We start from the raw sequence: 15,686 nt of genomic DNA, 5'->3' as shown, positions 1-15,686 counted from the left end.
ATCTAGATTTGATGTAAATTAGATTAGATTAAGATTTAATCCATCTAATCTCTAAGTATTATCTTTATCTTGTAAAAAGGTTATTTGTCTATAAATAAACTCTCTTAATTTATTTGTATACACACTTCAATAAGATTTCTTTTCTTCTCTTAAATACTTTCGTTTATATTTTTCTTATAGTTGTTCTTTTAGATTTATTTCATAACAATTTAAAAAATTTAATAAAATTATCAAACACAAAATTATTTTTAATTTTTTAAAATAATTACTACCTAATAAAATATTTTTTAAAAAAGCCCTTTTAACAGCACCCCGCAAAGATTGGATTCTGGCCCAAGCTCCTGGAAGCTTGGGCCATGTGCCCCCAATCAACCTAGCCCAAAAAGGTAAAACTTACTGCACTAAACAATAATAAACTTTCCATTACGAGTACTTTCTGTATTACTTTAACTGGAATACACCTTTTTGGAAATTCTCTTTTCTTTTTCCGAAGGGATACTAAAACCCTACTCTCTTCCCCATTTTCCCCAGCTTCAGCACTAGACAACATGGCTTCCATCTTCAAGAACCCAAGACTGGCAATCCCCAAATCATTCTTCTCCACTCAAACTCAAAAGCTAAACCCTCCGTTTCCTTCTTTCAAAGCCGCGAAATCTGCCATCATATCGGAAAAAAACCCTGAAAAGCTAGCGGAAATCTTCCAACAGTCTTCGCATTTGCCCACTTTCCTCCGCCACCGCCCCATCTACCACCTCTCCATCCGCAAGCTAGCTCGTGCCAACCGCCTCGACCTCGTGGACCGCGTTCTCCAAGCCCAAAAGCTCCATTCTCAAAATGCCCCTGCCCTCAAGTCTGAAGGGTTTTGGATCCGTCTCATTATGCTTTACTCAAATGCAGGGATGGTCCCGCAAGCGCTACAAACCCTCGAAGATTTGTGTCAAAACAGGTATTCTAATGTATCAGAAAAATCCCTTTGTGCTATCCTTACTGTTTATCTAAACAATGGGATGTTTGAGCAAATTTACGATTGCTTTAAGACAATTCCTGAAAAGCTTGGCGTTAAGCCCGGTGTTGTATCGCATAACTTGATTGTTAAAGCGTTTGTGAAAGAGAATAAGCTTGAATCCGCACTCGAATGGGTTGAGAAAATGGATGTGAGTCCTAACATTGATACTTATAATATATTGTTAGGTGGTTATTTGAAGAATGGGGATGAGAATGGATTTGATGGGGCTATGAAAGAAGTTTCTAGGAAAGGTTTAGAGGGCAATTTGACTACTTATAATCATAGGATTTCGAGGTTGTGTAAGAGTAAGGAATGTGCTAGGGCTAAGAAGTTGTTGGATGAGATGGTTTCGAAAGGGAAGAAGCCGAATTCTGCTAGTTACAATACTATTATTGATGGATTTTGTAGGATAGGGGATTTGGAATCGGCTAGGCAGGTTTTGGACAAGATGCTGAGTGATGGGTATGTTTTGCCGTGTTCATTTACTTATTATACTTTGCTTAGGAGCATGGTGAAGGAAGGAGAGTTTGATTTGGCTTTGGAAATGAGTATGGAAACTATAAAGAGGAAGTGGGTTCCTCCATTTGAGGCAATGGAAGGTCTGGTTAAAGGGTTGGTGGAAAGGTCAAGATCAGAGGAGGCTAAGCAAGTTGTTGAAAAGATGAAAAAGAGGCTTAAAGGGGATGCCCTAGAGTCATGGGGCAAAATTGAAGCTACTCTTCCTTTATAGAAGCCATGGAAGGTCTGGTTAAAAGTGTTGGTGGTGGAAATGTCAAGGTCAGAAGGGGTAAAACAAGTTAAGAAATTGATAAGAGGCTAAGAGGGAATGTGCACAGAGCTGTTCTTCCTCCATTGGACTGTGGAGATCAATTCAGTCCTCACAAGATATGATCATTTTTGGATCAGTGTTCTGATTGTAGCCGTTTACTTTGCTTAGCCAGTGATGAGGTTGCAATTTTGAGCGACTATGGATGATTGCTAAGAAATAGTAACCATTGGAAATTTTGGCTTGGACTTGCTCCTTCTAGCTTTTTCGTTTTTGCTTCTTTTGTGTATTTGAATTTTGAAAGGCTGAGAAAGGTATTCTCTTTTTGGGTACATAAAATGTTCACCTCTGCTTCTTAAAAGGGAAAAGAGTCCGGCTCTGCATTGCACCTAATAATAACTTTCCATTGTAAATCATTAGATTCATCTGTGATTTCTTTTGCAAATCAAATTTCACGGTTGGAACATCATATGAAATTGTAGTATTCATTGAATTTTAAGTTGTTGAGGAAGGGTGCTTTAGCTAACAGCATCCGTGGGTGTGTGCGTGTGTGTAATAACTTTTCGCAATGATTAAATAATCTGAAACTGGATTCAGGAAACGGGCAAAGAAAATTGGCCATTATGCCCTAAATAGATTGTTACATGCAACCAACTGACCATCAAATTTAACTTTCCCCTGAATCTTAGAGACGTTTGTTAGTAAAAATTTGGAAATACAATCAACAGAAAAAAAAAAAATCATTAGAAGCACAACAGGAGCAAATTAGCACTCAAGACTGCATCTGGTCTTTTAAGAATAGGAGACACAATTCAGTAGAAAACGTCAACAGATTCGAAGAGGATCAAAGGCTCTTATTCTGGTCATAGGCAACAACAGCCAACATAAGTGAAAATCACGGGAACAGAAGCAGGCTTACACATTTGAGGAAACCAAGTCTCTTTCACTGGCTTTCGCTGAGCAAAATAAATAGCTCCTCATCTGTAATTGCTCCCTTCTCCATTGCCCTTTCTAATGCGCTTAATCCCCCACCATCTTTAATCGATGGTCGTGCACCTCTGTGTAGTATTGGCAAATTAAATCCACTTAGCCAAGAGAGATGAGATCTTTAACTTACATAAATCCTCTTTATCAAGCACTATTTTAGCAGAGAAATCAAGATAATGATGAAAGTCTGTTAACAATATGAAATAGGTTTAATGAATAATTTGGTATGATCTACTCTAGTAAAGCTTCCATCTCCAGATTTAGGAACATATACGTATATATGCATATAAAGTAAGGATTTTAATATAGTAAGTATTATTTATAGCTTGTACACATACAAAATGAAACTCAGCACACACCTACACCACATGACAGCTCTCTAGACCAATGACATCTCGTTAAGGGGACTCACACCACCATGTGTGATCCAGTGCCAAAGGACAGTCGAGTCCACATGATAGTACCCCGAAAATGACTCTAATACCACTTTAGACATGACCACATCATATATGTACTAAAGTGATCTTGGACATATATAAGGGATGGCCACCTTAACCTAAAAGCATAAACTTTTAGGTTGAGGCCCAAGCTTGTGACTGGTATCAGAGCCACTCTAAGAATACTATCATGAGGACAAGGGGCACCACAGCATCGAACCCCGGTGTGGTTCACCCTGAAAAGGGTGCTAGGATAGCCAAGAGAGTTGTCCCATGGTGCAGGTGTATGTTGAGTCCCATGTAAGAGGTGTACTACAGCGATCTTGGGCATATGTAGAAAAAGGTCCCCTCACTTAATATTGACTTTTGGGTTGGAGGCCATGCTAAAATTAGTAACATTCAGGCTAGGACACGTCTATTTGTCTGAACTTTCAGATTTCTTATGGATAAGTGTTTATGCAAAATATGCAGCCTACCTTCTTAGTAGATGCTTTGCAAATGTGTTGTTCCCTATAGATATGCAATAGTGCAAAGGAGTCCTGCCATGGAAGTCGCGCATATTTATATCGGCACCAAATTGCAGCAGCAGTTCAACCATCACAGGATTGCCACATTGGCATGCCAGATGCAACACTGAACAACCTTGTAGACAATTCCCTGGGTCATTTGAATCCTTGATTCTCTGACAGGCTGATGGATCATACTGTTTCCTTTCCTCTTTGTGGCTATCAAGTGATGAATCTTGTGCATCAATATGGTGATACGACTCAATGCTAACAACATCATCAAAGGTTGTATTTATGATATTGGTGTCTGACATTGCAATTAGACGATATACTTCTCGTAAATTATCCGTCTTAACTGCTTGCCAGATGTTTGTTGAGTTAGGAGGAACTCCAGGTAGCGTTCCATCTCTGATGATTAGCAATTTTTCTACATACTGGTTAAGAGCAAGGAATGATGTTAGGCTTTGTATTAAAATTCACACCTCTTATCATAGCAGTGTGAGAGATGAAAGACTAATCTAAACACCATGGTGTTTTCATTAATGATAATTGGCAATTGTCTAAATGGAATAGGTGTGTATGTGTGCCTATGCACCTGCTTTTCAGCTTAAATACAACTTCAGGCATATAGAACAGAGATGGCAACAAGAAATAATCTAAAATATGAAGAGTAACACATAATGTCCTTGAAAGAAAGATTCTTTTCTTTCTTGCATAAGAAGCTAAAGAATCCACAGATCAATACAGAAGTGATTGAGAGTAGCAGAAGACTAATATTTTAAATAATACCACATTTTTTTCCTGCTATTACTTAAAGCAGCAAATATGCTAGAAGAAGATCCCTGCTGACTAAAAACCCAGCCAACCACCCCATGAGTTAAATGGCACAATGCAAGGGGGACTGGGAGACAAGGAAGAAGGGAATAAAGCAATGCATAGATGGGAAACATGAATTTCAGTGCATGCAGACCAAGAGAAATAAAATGCAACCGAATACCTTAGCGTGGATGTATTTCTCTTTATGGGAAATAGCATCTTTAGCGCATGGTTTTACAATTGATGCGCTAATAGCATTTGTATCATCCACTCTGCAAAGAATTGCATCCAACAGGAATTAGAAAGCAGACTATTGTATCAATAGCTACTAGAAAACAAATGAAGCTATCCAGTTAACCAGTTACCAATCATCAATTCAACCATACCATCTTTCATTTCCTCAAATTCACTTATAATAAGTTAAATGATTATCAAGCTAACATAACTAACAAAAACAGTGAACCTTTTGGGCATATTTGACACACTAGTTATGAGAGGCAAAAGGGTGCAATAAGGAAGAGCAAAGGATGCAATAACTCTTATCCTATGTCATATTTTTGCAGACAAGAACAAAAACAAAATAGGATGAGGGGATTTTTTTTTCTCGAAAAACAAAAAGAGTAAAATATACTCTCATTTTATCAAACACTATTTTAACAAAAAAAGACAACTTTTTCCATTTTAAAAGCTCATCATTTTCAAGATAAAGCATAAGAATTAAATATATTGATAAAAAACAATCCTTTCACTTAACACTTCAATGTCATCCTAGACAGTAATTCTTATTGGCAAAAATAATGGTAATGAAAAATAGTTGCTTCAAAAATATGACTAGATGAAGGAGCAGGGCATCTCTTCATGAATTGTTCCCTACTTTTATAAATTACATTTTGGAAGATCTGAGATGACAAAGTTTAAGCATGTGTAAACATAAAGCTGCTGCTGATTCATGTGCTAACAAATGTTATACAAGTTCGATCAGTGTATTTTTAAGAATGACCATGATTTCTCTCAAGAGAAAACATGTTTAATAGACATTATGTTATTTTTGTACTTAGCTCCTTAACATTGTTTCAATAAGAATTCTTATTTGTGATGATAATTTTGTTTATCATCTATAAGGCATAAATATTTTTAATTTCAAATAATGACAAAAGTGGTTTTAGGTGTAAACTATTTTTTGAACACAAAAAGGCCACCAAAGGTTATGGGATTTCTATACTTCCTCATAATTAAGATATTATGTTAACCTATTTTAAATTATTTAGAGAAGATTTTTAGATATCACATTAAAACTAACATACGAAAAGGGAAAAATACAAAATTTGTTTTCTGAGAAACAAATAATAGAGAAAAACAATGCCCCAATCATACCAAATCTATATTTAACAAGATAGGAAGACAAATTAAGCAAAAGTAATGCCGAGAAAATAATAAATAATAATAATAATAAAGCAAATTAATTTTTTCTTCCTTGCCTGATCTTCTATACCATATGTTTAACACTGGATATTTCTATGAGATATAAACAATTACAAATTTACAATTAGCCAATGGAATAGCATTCCCAAATTAACAGATTTGTAATTAGCAGCATTTTATTTGCTGTTTAACCAGAGGAAATCTTACCTTTCATTCTTAAGGAGAGAACCTTCCCATACAGAGTTACAATAAGCATTGCCCAGAGTACGAAATAATTCCACAATTGAAGGTTCCCACACTTTGACATCTAACGTCAAAGATCTCACCTGCACAAAGTAGAAGAGTATTCTTTTATTGGAGACTCTTAAAATGAATGAAACCTTATTATCTGCCTGGTCCCTCCTATCTGTTCTTTTGACTGTTAAATTTTCCTTATTTTTCTACTTAAAATAGTAAGTAAATTGTCATTCAACTCATGAAATTCAGAGTAAGGAATTTAACAGCATGACTCATATTGTCCACCAGATATTTCATGGGCAAACTACTTATAAATCAGTGACAGCAAAGACAGTTTTAAGTATAGAAGCTGGTTTGAAATTGCATAACAGCCTGTTGCAGCACCCAATTGTGTAGGATATGAAGGGAATTAGGCACTTTAAAAGGCGATAATGTGAAATTAAATTCAACGATCTAATATATGTCATCCAAAATGGAGGAATTCTTACCTGTGCACACCAACTGCCCAGGTAGTAATAATTAAGACATGGTATATGCATTTAGTGTGGTTTCATGAAAGTAAAAGGTGGAAAGTGTAATATCCAAAACAACAACAACAAGAATAGTAAGAAGCTGCAACCTAATACTGTTCAATTCCCTGCTATGGAAATAAAAGTTTGGAAGCTTAAAAAAGGTACATCAGCTAACAGTAGACACTCATTTTTAGTGGTATCAAGGGAATGAGCTCCATGTTTCTAATGGACCTCAAACAGCTAGAAGACCAAATGTAGATTATTGATATAAATTCAAAACGATTATAGCAAAATTAACAAAAACTACAAGCAAAAAAAAGAGGCCATAAATTCAAACAGATTGCACCTTTGAAATGTGAACACCAAGATTCCGATGAACACCTGAGCATTCGATGCATAATAGTATGCCAAGATTGAGAGATGCCCAATCAGGTTCAGGAGCACTGCACTCTGCACAAATATCATTTCCAGGAATTTCTCTAAAGACTGAAGAAACAGGCTCCGCTCTGTTTCCTATCCGGTCAATCTCTAAACTACCAAGGCTATCAAGTGACCTAACATCAGAAGTAGCTCGGCAAGCATAATCATTATTGTCCACATGCTTTTTTCCGTGATGCAGCCACAACAGACAAACAAATTAGTATTAGTAACAATTTCATGTGAATTACTATTTCAATATCATTAAAAAAATGGCTTTAAAAGGAAAAAAAGTACCTGCTGCAGGATATGAGAATTCAAAAGAGATGTAATAACCGCAGTTATCTTGTTTACCCAGTCCATTCTATCTGCCCCATTTTCAGCCTGCCCAAACCAGTTTGACAAAAAGAATAGCATACTAATCACAAAGAAAACATCAACTTCGAGGATAATTTAGAAAGTTTGAAAAATATTATCCTTTGTTTTCCTTATATTCAATTATCTAATTCATGATCTAATTGAATAATTTGTTTCACACTCAAGTTTGTACGAGAGAATTTCATCCATGCTTCTTGCTTTTTTTAGGGGCACCATATTATGCTGGTGGGAGTGCAAAGCTATAGGCAGCAAGGAATAAAAGCTATTGTTTAGGAACACTTCCATTCCAATTTTGCTTTCATTAATATAACGAAACAGGAAAGGGTATAATTGGAGCAACTTTAATAAAATCAGGCTTATCCAAAAAAGAAGTAAAAGACTTTGAAAATCACTGCAGATCTTATAAATCAGCACTATTGTACACTTCCTCCATTCATCGAGCATTTGTTCAGTCATTAAAATCTAAATAAACAAATTTGTCAACCAAGTTAGCACCACATAACCTAATCATTTTTTAATCTCGATAGGGCTTCACCAAGGGCAACTGCCTTTCTTCTTTGGATTCTCTTGAGGACCTCCTTACAACAAATACTTGAATTCCACACATTTCTTAACCTAGTCAAATTGGTTTTATGGCATTCTAAACTGTCTAGATACTTCTAGTGAATAATCCATCAAAACAACTTATCACCTGCTTTCCTCATGTCCCTTCACTAAACTTCTTTCATTTTCATCTTTGGTGCATTAGATCTTTTGTTCTGTTAAAATTAGCCTTGTTGGCACTCCTTTGGTGCATTGTAGTGATTTTTTCCCTTCATCTATCTCAAAATGTCTGCAAATGCATTTAAACTCAAGCTCATACACTGGCAGAATCATCATGTCATTGATCCTATGGGTTTACTATTCTAACAGAAGTATAAATTTTCAGTTTTTGTACTTTTTGATTCTGATTTCGCACTGGCATCTTCTGTATCATTGAAAATAAATGCTAGCAACATATGGAGAGGCTATACAACCTGCTTCGTCTTTCAAATAATTCCATTCTATAAAATTGTTACAGAAATTGATTGCATTTTCCAATTTTTTTTCAATCCTGAAGATATTGAAGTGATTTATTATAAACTGTTCAACACCTTGCTAAAACAGCAGCCTAGCAAAATACATTTACATGCCTAGTACCTTCTTCTTGCACCATTAGTTCAGGGGTTCAAGCTTTAGTCAATCTTAAATAGCTAAAATTAAGACTTCATAAGATAACTGATAGTACACATTAAGTCACAAGCAAATGTCCAACAATACCAGCAAGAACAACATACTAAGCCTATGCATACTATTTATGATCAGCTAAATGTGTCATATTGCAACTTCGCTATTTTTAGGACCATGCCCTTGATAAGTTCAGCAAAAGTGAAGTGAAAAAATTCCAATGACCAAAATCAATTAAATCACCTGCAATGTGTAAGTTTTCAGTGGAGATATAATTCTGAAACAAAGTCGTAAATCTGTATCCTCGGCATCCATCTTTATTGTTGAAGTATGAAGATCAACAGTATGACAGCCCAAAGTTTCTTCGTTAAATGATGATGACCGATTATGCCTTGCACGAAATCTAGCAAATACACCACTATTTTGTTCAGCTGAACCAGTATAATGATGGTGAGAGCCCTGGAAATAAAGCAAATAAAGTAAATATCATGCCTCATCAAGATCATTTTCACAACAAAAGCCCAAGAATGTTTCATTTTTCAAACACATTTCTGTCAAACCTGAGAATTTATGTAATACTTCTTTCATAGAACCCACTCTTGCATGCAATCTTCTATTTATACATATCATTATTGTTGGATTTCAAATCCATTCAAATATCTGAATATCTAAGCAATTTCAAAATAGAAAGGTACAAAAGGAGAAAACGCTAAACCGAACACTCTATTAGGGGAAAAATGAACCACTTAAAAAGATGTAGTGGCCTTTCAGGTTGCCAATGTCATAAACACTCATGTATAAACATATACATACATACAATAATAAACATGTGAAATAGCATTAGGCGCTAGATACTTGGACAGCCCATGAGAACTTTTGCTCTAGCTATCTTAAAGAATAAGTTCCTAGCAATTAGAAATCAAAAGATTATGCATAAGAGTTAACTTTACCTATAAACACAACTGAACAAGCAATCGATCTACAGCTAAAAAGAAAAGTAATGCCCACCCTACTGGCAAATCAAAAGTTTCTGATAAAGTATACCCGTGCAACTTAAAAGCCTTTCTTTCTCTCTTCCTACCAGAAAAAAGAAACATAATGCAGCTTACCTCTATAATATTTAATTTTAATTATAGGACAAAGTAAGTCCATGCAGGTTTCTAAACAGTTGAGCTCAAACAAGTTGGAAGAACTGGCTGAAAAAGAAGGTTTAAATATCTTAATTTTTCAGCTAGATACAGCTTTTTACCATTTTGAGCATATCCAAAATTACAGTCTGTTTTAATTAATACGAGAGATGAGGACTGATAGTAAAGAAATGAAATAAGTGACATGATATAAATTTCAACATCCCTTGTTTAGATATAGAGTTTTTGACACACATTTTATTGAAAAACCAAGTAGAATTACATTAACTAGTCTCTTTGTTATGCCAATCAAACCACATATGGAGAGATGAAAATTGGGGCAAAGAGAAATGATAGGTCTGGTCTGTTCTCTTCATTTCTCTTCTAAACTTACTATCTCAAAAAGAATTAATCATCTCTCTCCATCACTTCTTTTCTCTCTACTTCTCTCAGTTAGAAAAAGACTGTCATAGTGCAATAAACCATACAAACACTTAATTATCTATGTCAAACATCCTCAAATTTGCCAAAAGCATAAATTAGCAACCATTAACACTAAAATCCAGGTGAAGGTATATGTCCCCATTATCAACAATAATAATTAAAAGAGATCAACCAATGACGGTTAAAGGTAATATAACATACCATCGGTTTGATACCCTTGTTCCTATAATAGTATAAAGTCCCTTGACTATCAAGTACAAAGAACCTCCTCTTCCAATCTCCCCTCAAACTTGAAGAACGTTTTAACAAATATCCTTGTTTGATTGTCTGGACCTGCAAATCAATGAAAAAAAAAAGAGTTTATTCCATTTCTCCAAGTAATACCATTGATGAAATAGAGTTGATGCCAATATGAAAATACCAGCTCAAGAAAAAGACTATGAAGATCAATCACTCACCTCCCCATTTGTTGAGGACTGCATAATTGCTTCTATGTTTTTGTCCAAATTCATGCCAATAACATGAATGCGATCAGCACTTGTTGAAGGCTCTAGGTTACTAGAAGCTCGCAAACTGTCTATCTCAGCTTGAGTCCTGAATTCTTGTATACGCTTTTCAAGCTTATCTTGCTCAGCATTTGCTAATTCTTTTGATTGTTGAGCATATGTCAATACCTGTTATAGAAAAGTCAATGCATTCATCAATTGAGACCTTATTGCAAAGCAATCGAATCAGATTATGTTAGATTCAATGACAAGGACAGGCAGGGTAAGGGCATGGGATCACAAAGCCACCCGTTCAAAATTCAAAATGACAAGTGTGCACAGATTCTACACACAACATGCACATCTAACAGAGAGAATTCAAGAATCTCAAAGAAGGATTAAGTACACAACTAGATGGTTCTAGGATATGATAAATTTTAATGCATTCACACAGACAAAGAGTGTCATTTGCAATGGAATCTCCAAAAAAAAAAAAACACAACACAAGGTTGTCTCTTTCTGTGTCTGTGCCTATCTCTTTACACATTGTAACTGTAAACATTCACAAATAAATGAATAATCATATGCTTGCAAACAGAAAAGAGAATAAGGAAGAAGTATGCATATAAATAGTCTCTAGACGAAGAGAAAGTGCTCCCATAATTGCATCGATTATTTAGGTAAATCAAAATTCAATTATAATTGCCAATACAAGCATCCAACACTATACTCATAGATATTTGGAGTGCTAACCCTTCTATGGAGAATTTTCTAGAAATCATTGGTTCAACTGACTACATGCCATTAACTTGTTTAACATCATGGAAAAGAACAACCCTCACTTAGTAAATAATCCAATTAATTGGACAGTAGTAACAACACTTTCCTTTCATTTTTCTATGATATAAAAGATAAAATATTACCTGGTGAATAAATGGTTCTAACTGGCTCAATAAGTCATACCCCTATGACAAAAAGAAATCAATCATATTTAGTCCACACGCAATGACTTGTATAAAAAACTCAGTCTAGGGAGAAAAATTAAGAAACAAAATATAAAAGAAATACAAACCAGCTTAAAATATCTAAGATGGGCATCCATAATTGCACTTATAGATTCCAGAAACTCATACTTCTTTTTTGCTTCTATATTCATTAGCGCATTTACCTGTTTTCCTTAAAGCACAAAGAAAAGTCACCAAACGAAGCATGAAATAAAATGGAAATATAACTTTAAACTAAATAAACAGGGAGATTTGTAGCTGTAGTTAACATACTAAATTGAAGCGGCTTCTCTCAAAAGCAGATTTTGAATTCTGTAGATCCTGTCAGAAACAAAATCCAATCCAATTCAACTCAGAATACAAGCGAGGTTAATGTTATGATGAAAAGACAACTGCACTCTGCAGACAAGTTTGGACAGTTATCAAGAAAACACAACATAAGGGATGGGACAATGACATGGTATAATGTGAACAAATAATGCCTTTATTAGCAAAAACCACCCTGTATGAGCTATTAGATACTGGAAACAAAGTAATGGACATTCTAAGCAGAAAAGACCAGATTATGCAAAAATTACTTGGTAACTGGAAGCATAATTTCTAGAATGCACGCAAGGAAAGATATAAATCAATCATTCATGTTAGTTGTCAAGAGAGTAGACAAAACACATCAGGATATATAGTTCCAAAAACATACAGGATTGCAATAATTACAAGCTAAAAAAATTTCAGATTCATAGTCTGTGGTCCAGTGAAACAGGTTTCATTTCTTTTTTTCTTTTTGATTTTTAATGGTACTGAAACAGTATCTGTAAACTAATTAGTGAACCAGATTCGGTATAGCATTATAATGAAAGAACTAGTGAAACATACAAAGGATAGTATAAGAATGGCATCTCTCAACCTTTTTAACAACATGCAAGAAGTCAATAATTACACAACAAGCAAAAAGCATACCTCTTCTAGCTCAGCAACAACATCTCCTCGTGTATTCCTCTTCAGCGACACAAACTTTTCACGTGCCTGGCAGAGTGGCATTACAGACCATTTAGTGAAAAGCATTATATTTTACAGGAATCAGGAACATGAAGCTTCTAATGTCTATAATGTTAAAACTTCTACAAGGCATATCCACCTGCATCACTTTTATATTCTCAGCACCTGTATTAGTAAATTCATTGGAGAGCTTATTTAGAAATGAAACATCTTCATTAATGTTCGCCACATAATGTTCAAGATAGTGAACTAGCAATATATCTGTCGGCTGCAAGGGATATCTAGATTTCAGAGCACAGAAGAAATGAACACCGAGAGAGAGACAGAGAGACAATGAAGAGATCCAAACTGTCATTAATACAAAAAGTTTTCTACATGACTAAACGATTAAATATGCATTACAAAAATTTTTTAAATAATCAGTATTTTCCTTGCTGATATCCAAATTCAATAATTAAACCAGAAAGGAAGCTTTAATTGTCTTTAATACCTGATCATATGCATTGATAGCTTTGTCAAACCGCCGACGAGACTCCTGCAAAAGACAGAGGATAAAAGCAATGAGACAAATTGGGAGGGGAGGGGGAATAAAGACATGAATTTAGCTCTAGACTCTACCCTAATTACCAAGAAAGAAAAGTTCTTAAAAAATGTTGAGTTCTTTAATAATGAATGTAACCATTACGTTTTCATCTGATTTTTTGCTACCTCCCAATCTCTCACGGTCCCACCATCTAAATTAAATGCATTTTAAGGATGCATTTCAACCAATCCAGAAAATATTTCGCTTCCACATTTATGAATTTGTAGATCCATTATGTTCATCCACAATGAGTGCTTATATTGGCAATATACATTCTCTCCTAAAAGACTTAGTAATGCCATAAATTGGATAACAAACACTGTAACATCTCTTGTGCAAAAAAGGAACATCATATGGCTCAATCATTGGTTCTTCTATTAATTTGAGGGTCCTATATTTTCCTCAACATTCCGAATTTCAGATTCCAAGGAAGATTGCTCAATTATGTTAGAAAGGGCTTCATTTCCAAAGATGATAAAAAAGGAAACACAGAAAAGTTAATATAAAAGAGTACATAGCAAAAGTAAAGTAACATTTTTACTTGGAGTTCAAAAAATAACAAATAAAACCTATATTTTTAGGCTAGAAGAAGCAAATTACATGGATGCATAATGTGGTAACGGATAATCAGAAAAAAAAAGAAAAGGAAGAAGCGTCAAACATTTAAGTTGAAATAAAAGGAGGTGGGAAGACAAGAAAAAATGAAAATACTAAACTATTGAAGTAAAAAGACCTCAAAAGTGTGATGTGAAGGATTGTTTACAGTGGTGGAAAGATTTCAATGAGGTAAGGCCTCCTCAAAAGTGTCTTTACTAATCAGAACATATCACATCAATAGACAAAAAAAGAGAAGTACATGACAAGCAATCTTTTGCTACAAAACCAAAGTTATGTGTTTCACAGAAATTGGTTATCCTATGTCATTAAGTGCACATATGTGGAATTTAAAGATTTACAAGAAATGCCAAAGAAAGTGTGGCTCTCTTTAACAACCCCCATTTCAAGCACATAGAGCCAAGGTTTCAATGAAAATTTTCAACAAAGGAGTGATTAAGTTCCTCTCTCACTGACTCAGTTTCCTTTAAATTTTAAAATGTTTAAGGTACACACATATAGACTGTAGACAGTAGGCTTAATAATAATAATGTCAATTCCAAAGAAATTGATGATCAAATCAAAATTTTAGAAAAACAAATTTCAGTGAAACAGCTTATCTTTACCTTTGCTTCTTGCAAATCAACAGTCATAAAGTGCATTAGCCGATCAATTAACACATGCTCCACCTGTAACAGGTATTCTTTGAAATCTCAGATACAAAATTGAGCATCCCAAAAAGAACATTCATAAGATAAGTAACTAATCTTTCGGGCATGTAACAAGATAGGAGGCAAATGTAATACTGACTGTCAGATATAAGTATTTTTTAAAAAAAAAAATTTGCTTATCTTAAGTTATGCAGCAGGCGCCTTAAGATTGTTAGCCTCTTCATGCACAGCAAATATGTTCAGTGTCCACTAGTGCTATTATTTTTAAAGAGAAAGGTAGCCTACCCAGATTGAACACAAAGGCATCTGATAGCAACTAAAGAATTCACAAAGTAATTGCATATGTAGAAATTAACATGTTAAATACTTTTTTAGAGTGAAGCTACAATCTGATCATTGAATCTATTTTCAATTTCAAAAGATAATGTCGTAAGATTGTATTGAACTAAGGTAAAGGTCCATCATCTTTACCATATAGCCACTTATTTCCTCATTAAAAACTGAAATGTTACTGGTCAAAGAAAATAGCATGTGCAAAAGTGTTGCCAGTAAATAGATACATTTGGAATAAGCATTAATGAAACAAAGGCTAGTCATCCCCTTGTTATTAAAGAATCATTTTATTTGGATGGTAAATTAATACTCACTTGTGAACGTAGCAACTCCTTATAGCTAGCAAGCTCACGAAAAGCATTGATGAACTTGGACATGATCGGGCCTAGAAAAGGGAAACATGTAAAAGTTCTTAAGGTAAAATCTTTAATCTTTCAGCTAGAATATTCTATCTTCAACATCACAAGCAGCTATTTTGTTTTTGAAAGTCACACACATCATATTCCTTTTCATTTTATATTTTAATTTTTTATATGTAAAATTGTGTGAGACACAACAAAGGGGGCAAAATATAAATTGGCACACATACAAAATCACCTCAACCTCACCTAAGAAGCAAGTGGACTATGACCCGATAAAATATCCATTTAGGAAAATGGAACAGAGGTTATAATATTTGGGAACAAGCAGCAAGTTCGAATGAAAGAGGTTACCTCTAATTAGTAAGTTAATGGACCAAAATGATTATCTCCCTATCAT

At 34.6% G+C, this 15,686-nt stretch overlaps 2 protein-coding genes across 2 annotated transcripts in view; one reads left to right on the top strand and one right to left on the bottom strand.

The window, feature by feature from the left end:
- The first annotated feature begins 474 nt into the window (after window positions 1–474).
- LOC110423644 (uncharacterized) lies at window positions 475–2,239 on the top strand. The gene has a single exon (XM_021437932.2). The coding sequence runs from the start codon at window positions 549–551 to the stop codon at window positions 1,734–1,736; it is 1,188 nt and encodes a 395-aa protein (XP_021293607.1). The 5' UTR covers window positions 475–548; the 3' UTR covers window positions 1,737–2,239.
- A 125-nt stretch (window positions 2,240–2,364) lies between these two features.
- LOC110423643 (ADP-ribosylation factor GTPase-activating protein AGD4-like) overlaps window positions 2,365–15,686 on the bottom strand; it is a 16,211-nt gene continuing 2,889 nt past the window's right edge. Inside the window, exons 4-19 of the mRNA XM_021437931.1 lie at window positions 15,242–15,312; window positions 14,550–14,612; window positions 13,237–13,281; window positions 12,708–12,773; window positions 12,024–12,071; window positions 11,819–11,914; window positions 11,670–11,711; window positions 10,720–10,935; window positions 10,463–10,594; window positions 8,934–9,149; window positions 7,404–7,490; window positions 7,036–7,290; window positions 6,148–6,266; window positions 4,700–4,790; window positions 3,673–4,136; window positions 2,365–2,830 (exon numbers count right to left, since the gene is read on the bottom strand). Coding sequence (XP_021293606.1) covers window positions 2,716–2,830; window positions 3,673–4,136; window positions 4,700–4,790; window positions 6,148–6,266; window positions 7,036–7,290; window positions 7,404–7,490; window positions 8,934–9,149; window positions 10,463–10,594; window positions 10,720–10,935; window positions 11,670–11,711; window positions 11,819–11,914; window positions 12,024–12,071; window positions 12,708–12,773; window positions 13,237–13,281; window positions 14,550–14,612; window positions 15,242–15,312 — 2,126 coding nt within the window. The 3' untranslated portion in view covers window positions 2,365–2,715. The remainder of the gene's footprint in view (window positions 2,831–3,672; window positions 4,137–4,699; window positions 4,791–6,147; window positions 6,267–7,035; window positions 7,291–7,403; window positions 7,491–8,933; window positions 9,150–10,462; window positions 10,595–10,719; window positions 10,936–11,669; window positions 11,712–11,818; window positions 11,915–12,023; window positions 12,072–12,707; window positions 12,774–13,236; window positions 13,282–14,549; window positions 14,613–15,241; window positions 15,313–15,686) is intronic.

Source organism: Theobroma umbraticum, unplaced genomic scaffold (genome assembly GCF_002168275.2).
Source record: "Theobroma umbraticum cultivar Fairchild unplaced genomic scaffold, ASM216827v3 scaffold_20.0, whole genome shotgun sequence".
NCBI lineage: Eukaryota > Viridiplantae > Streptophyta > Magnoliopsida > Malvales > Malvaceae > Theobroma > Theobroma umbraticum.
This window is presented reverse-complemented; position numbering and strand designations above follow the sequence as displayed.

Excerpts from the sequence above, each read along its gene's own strand:
- LOC110423644 (XM_021437932.2), top strand. The coding sequence starts at position 549 with ATGGCTTCCATCTTCAAGAACCCAAGACTGGCAATCCCCAAATCATTC.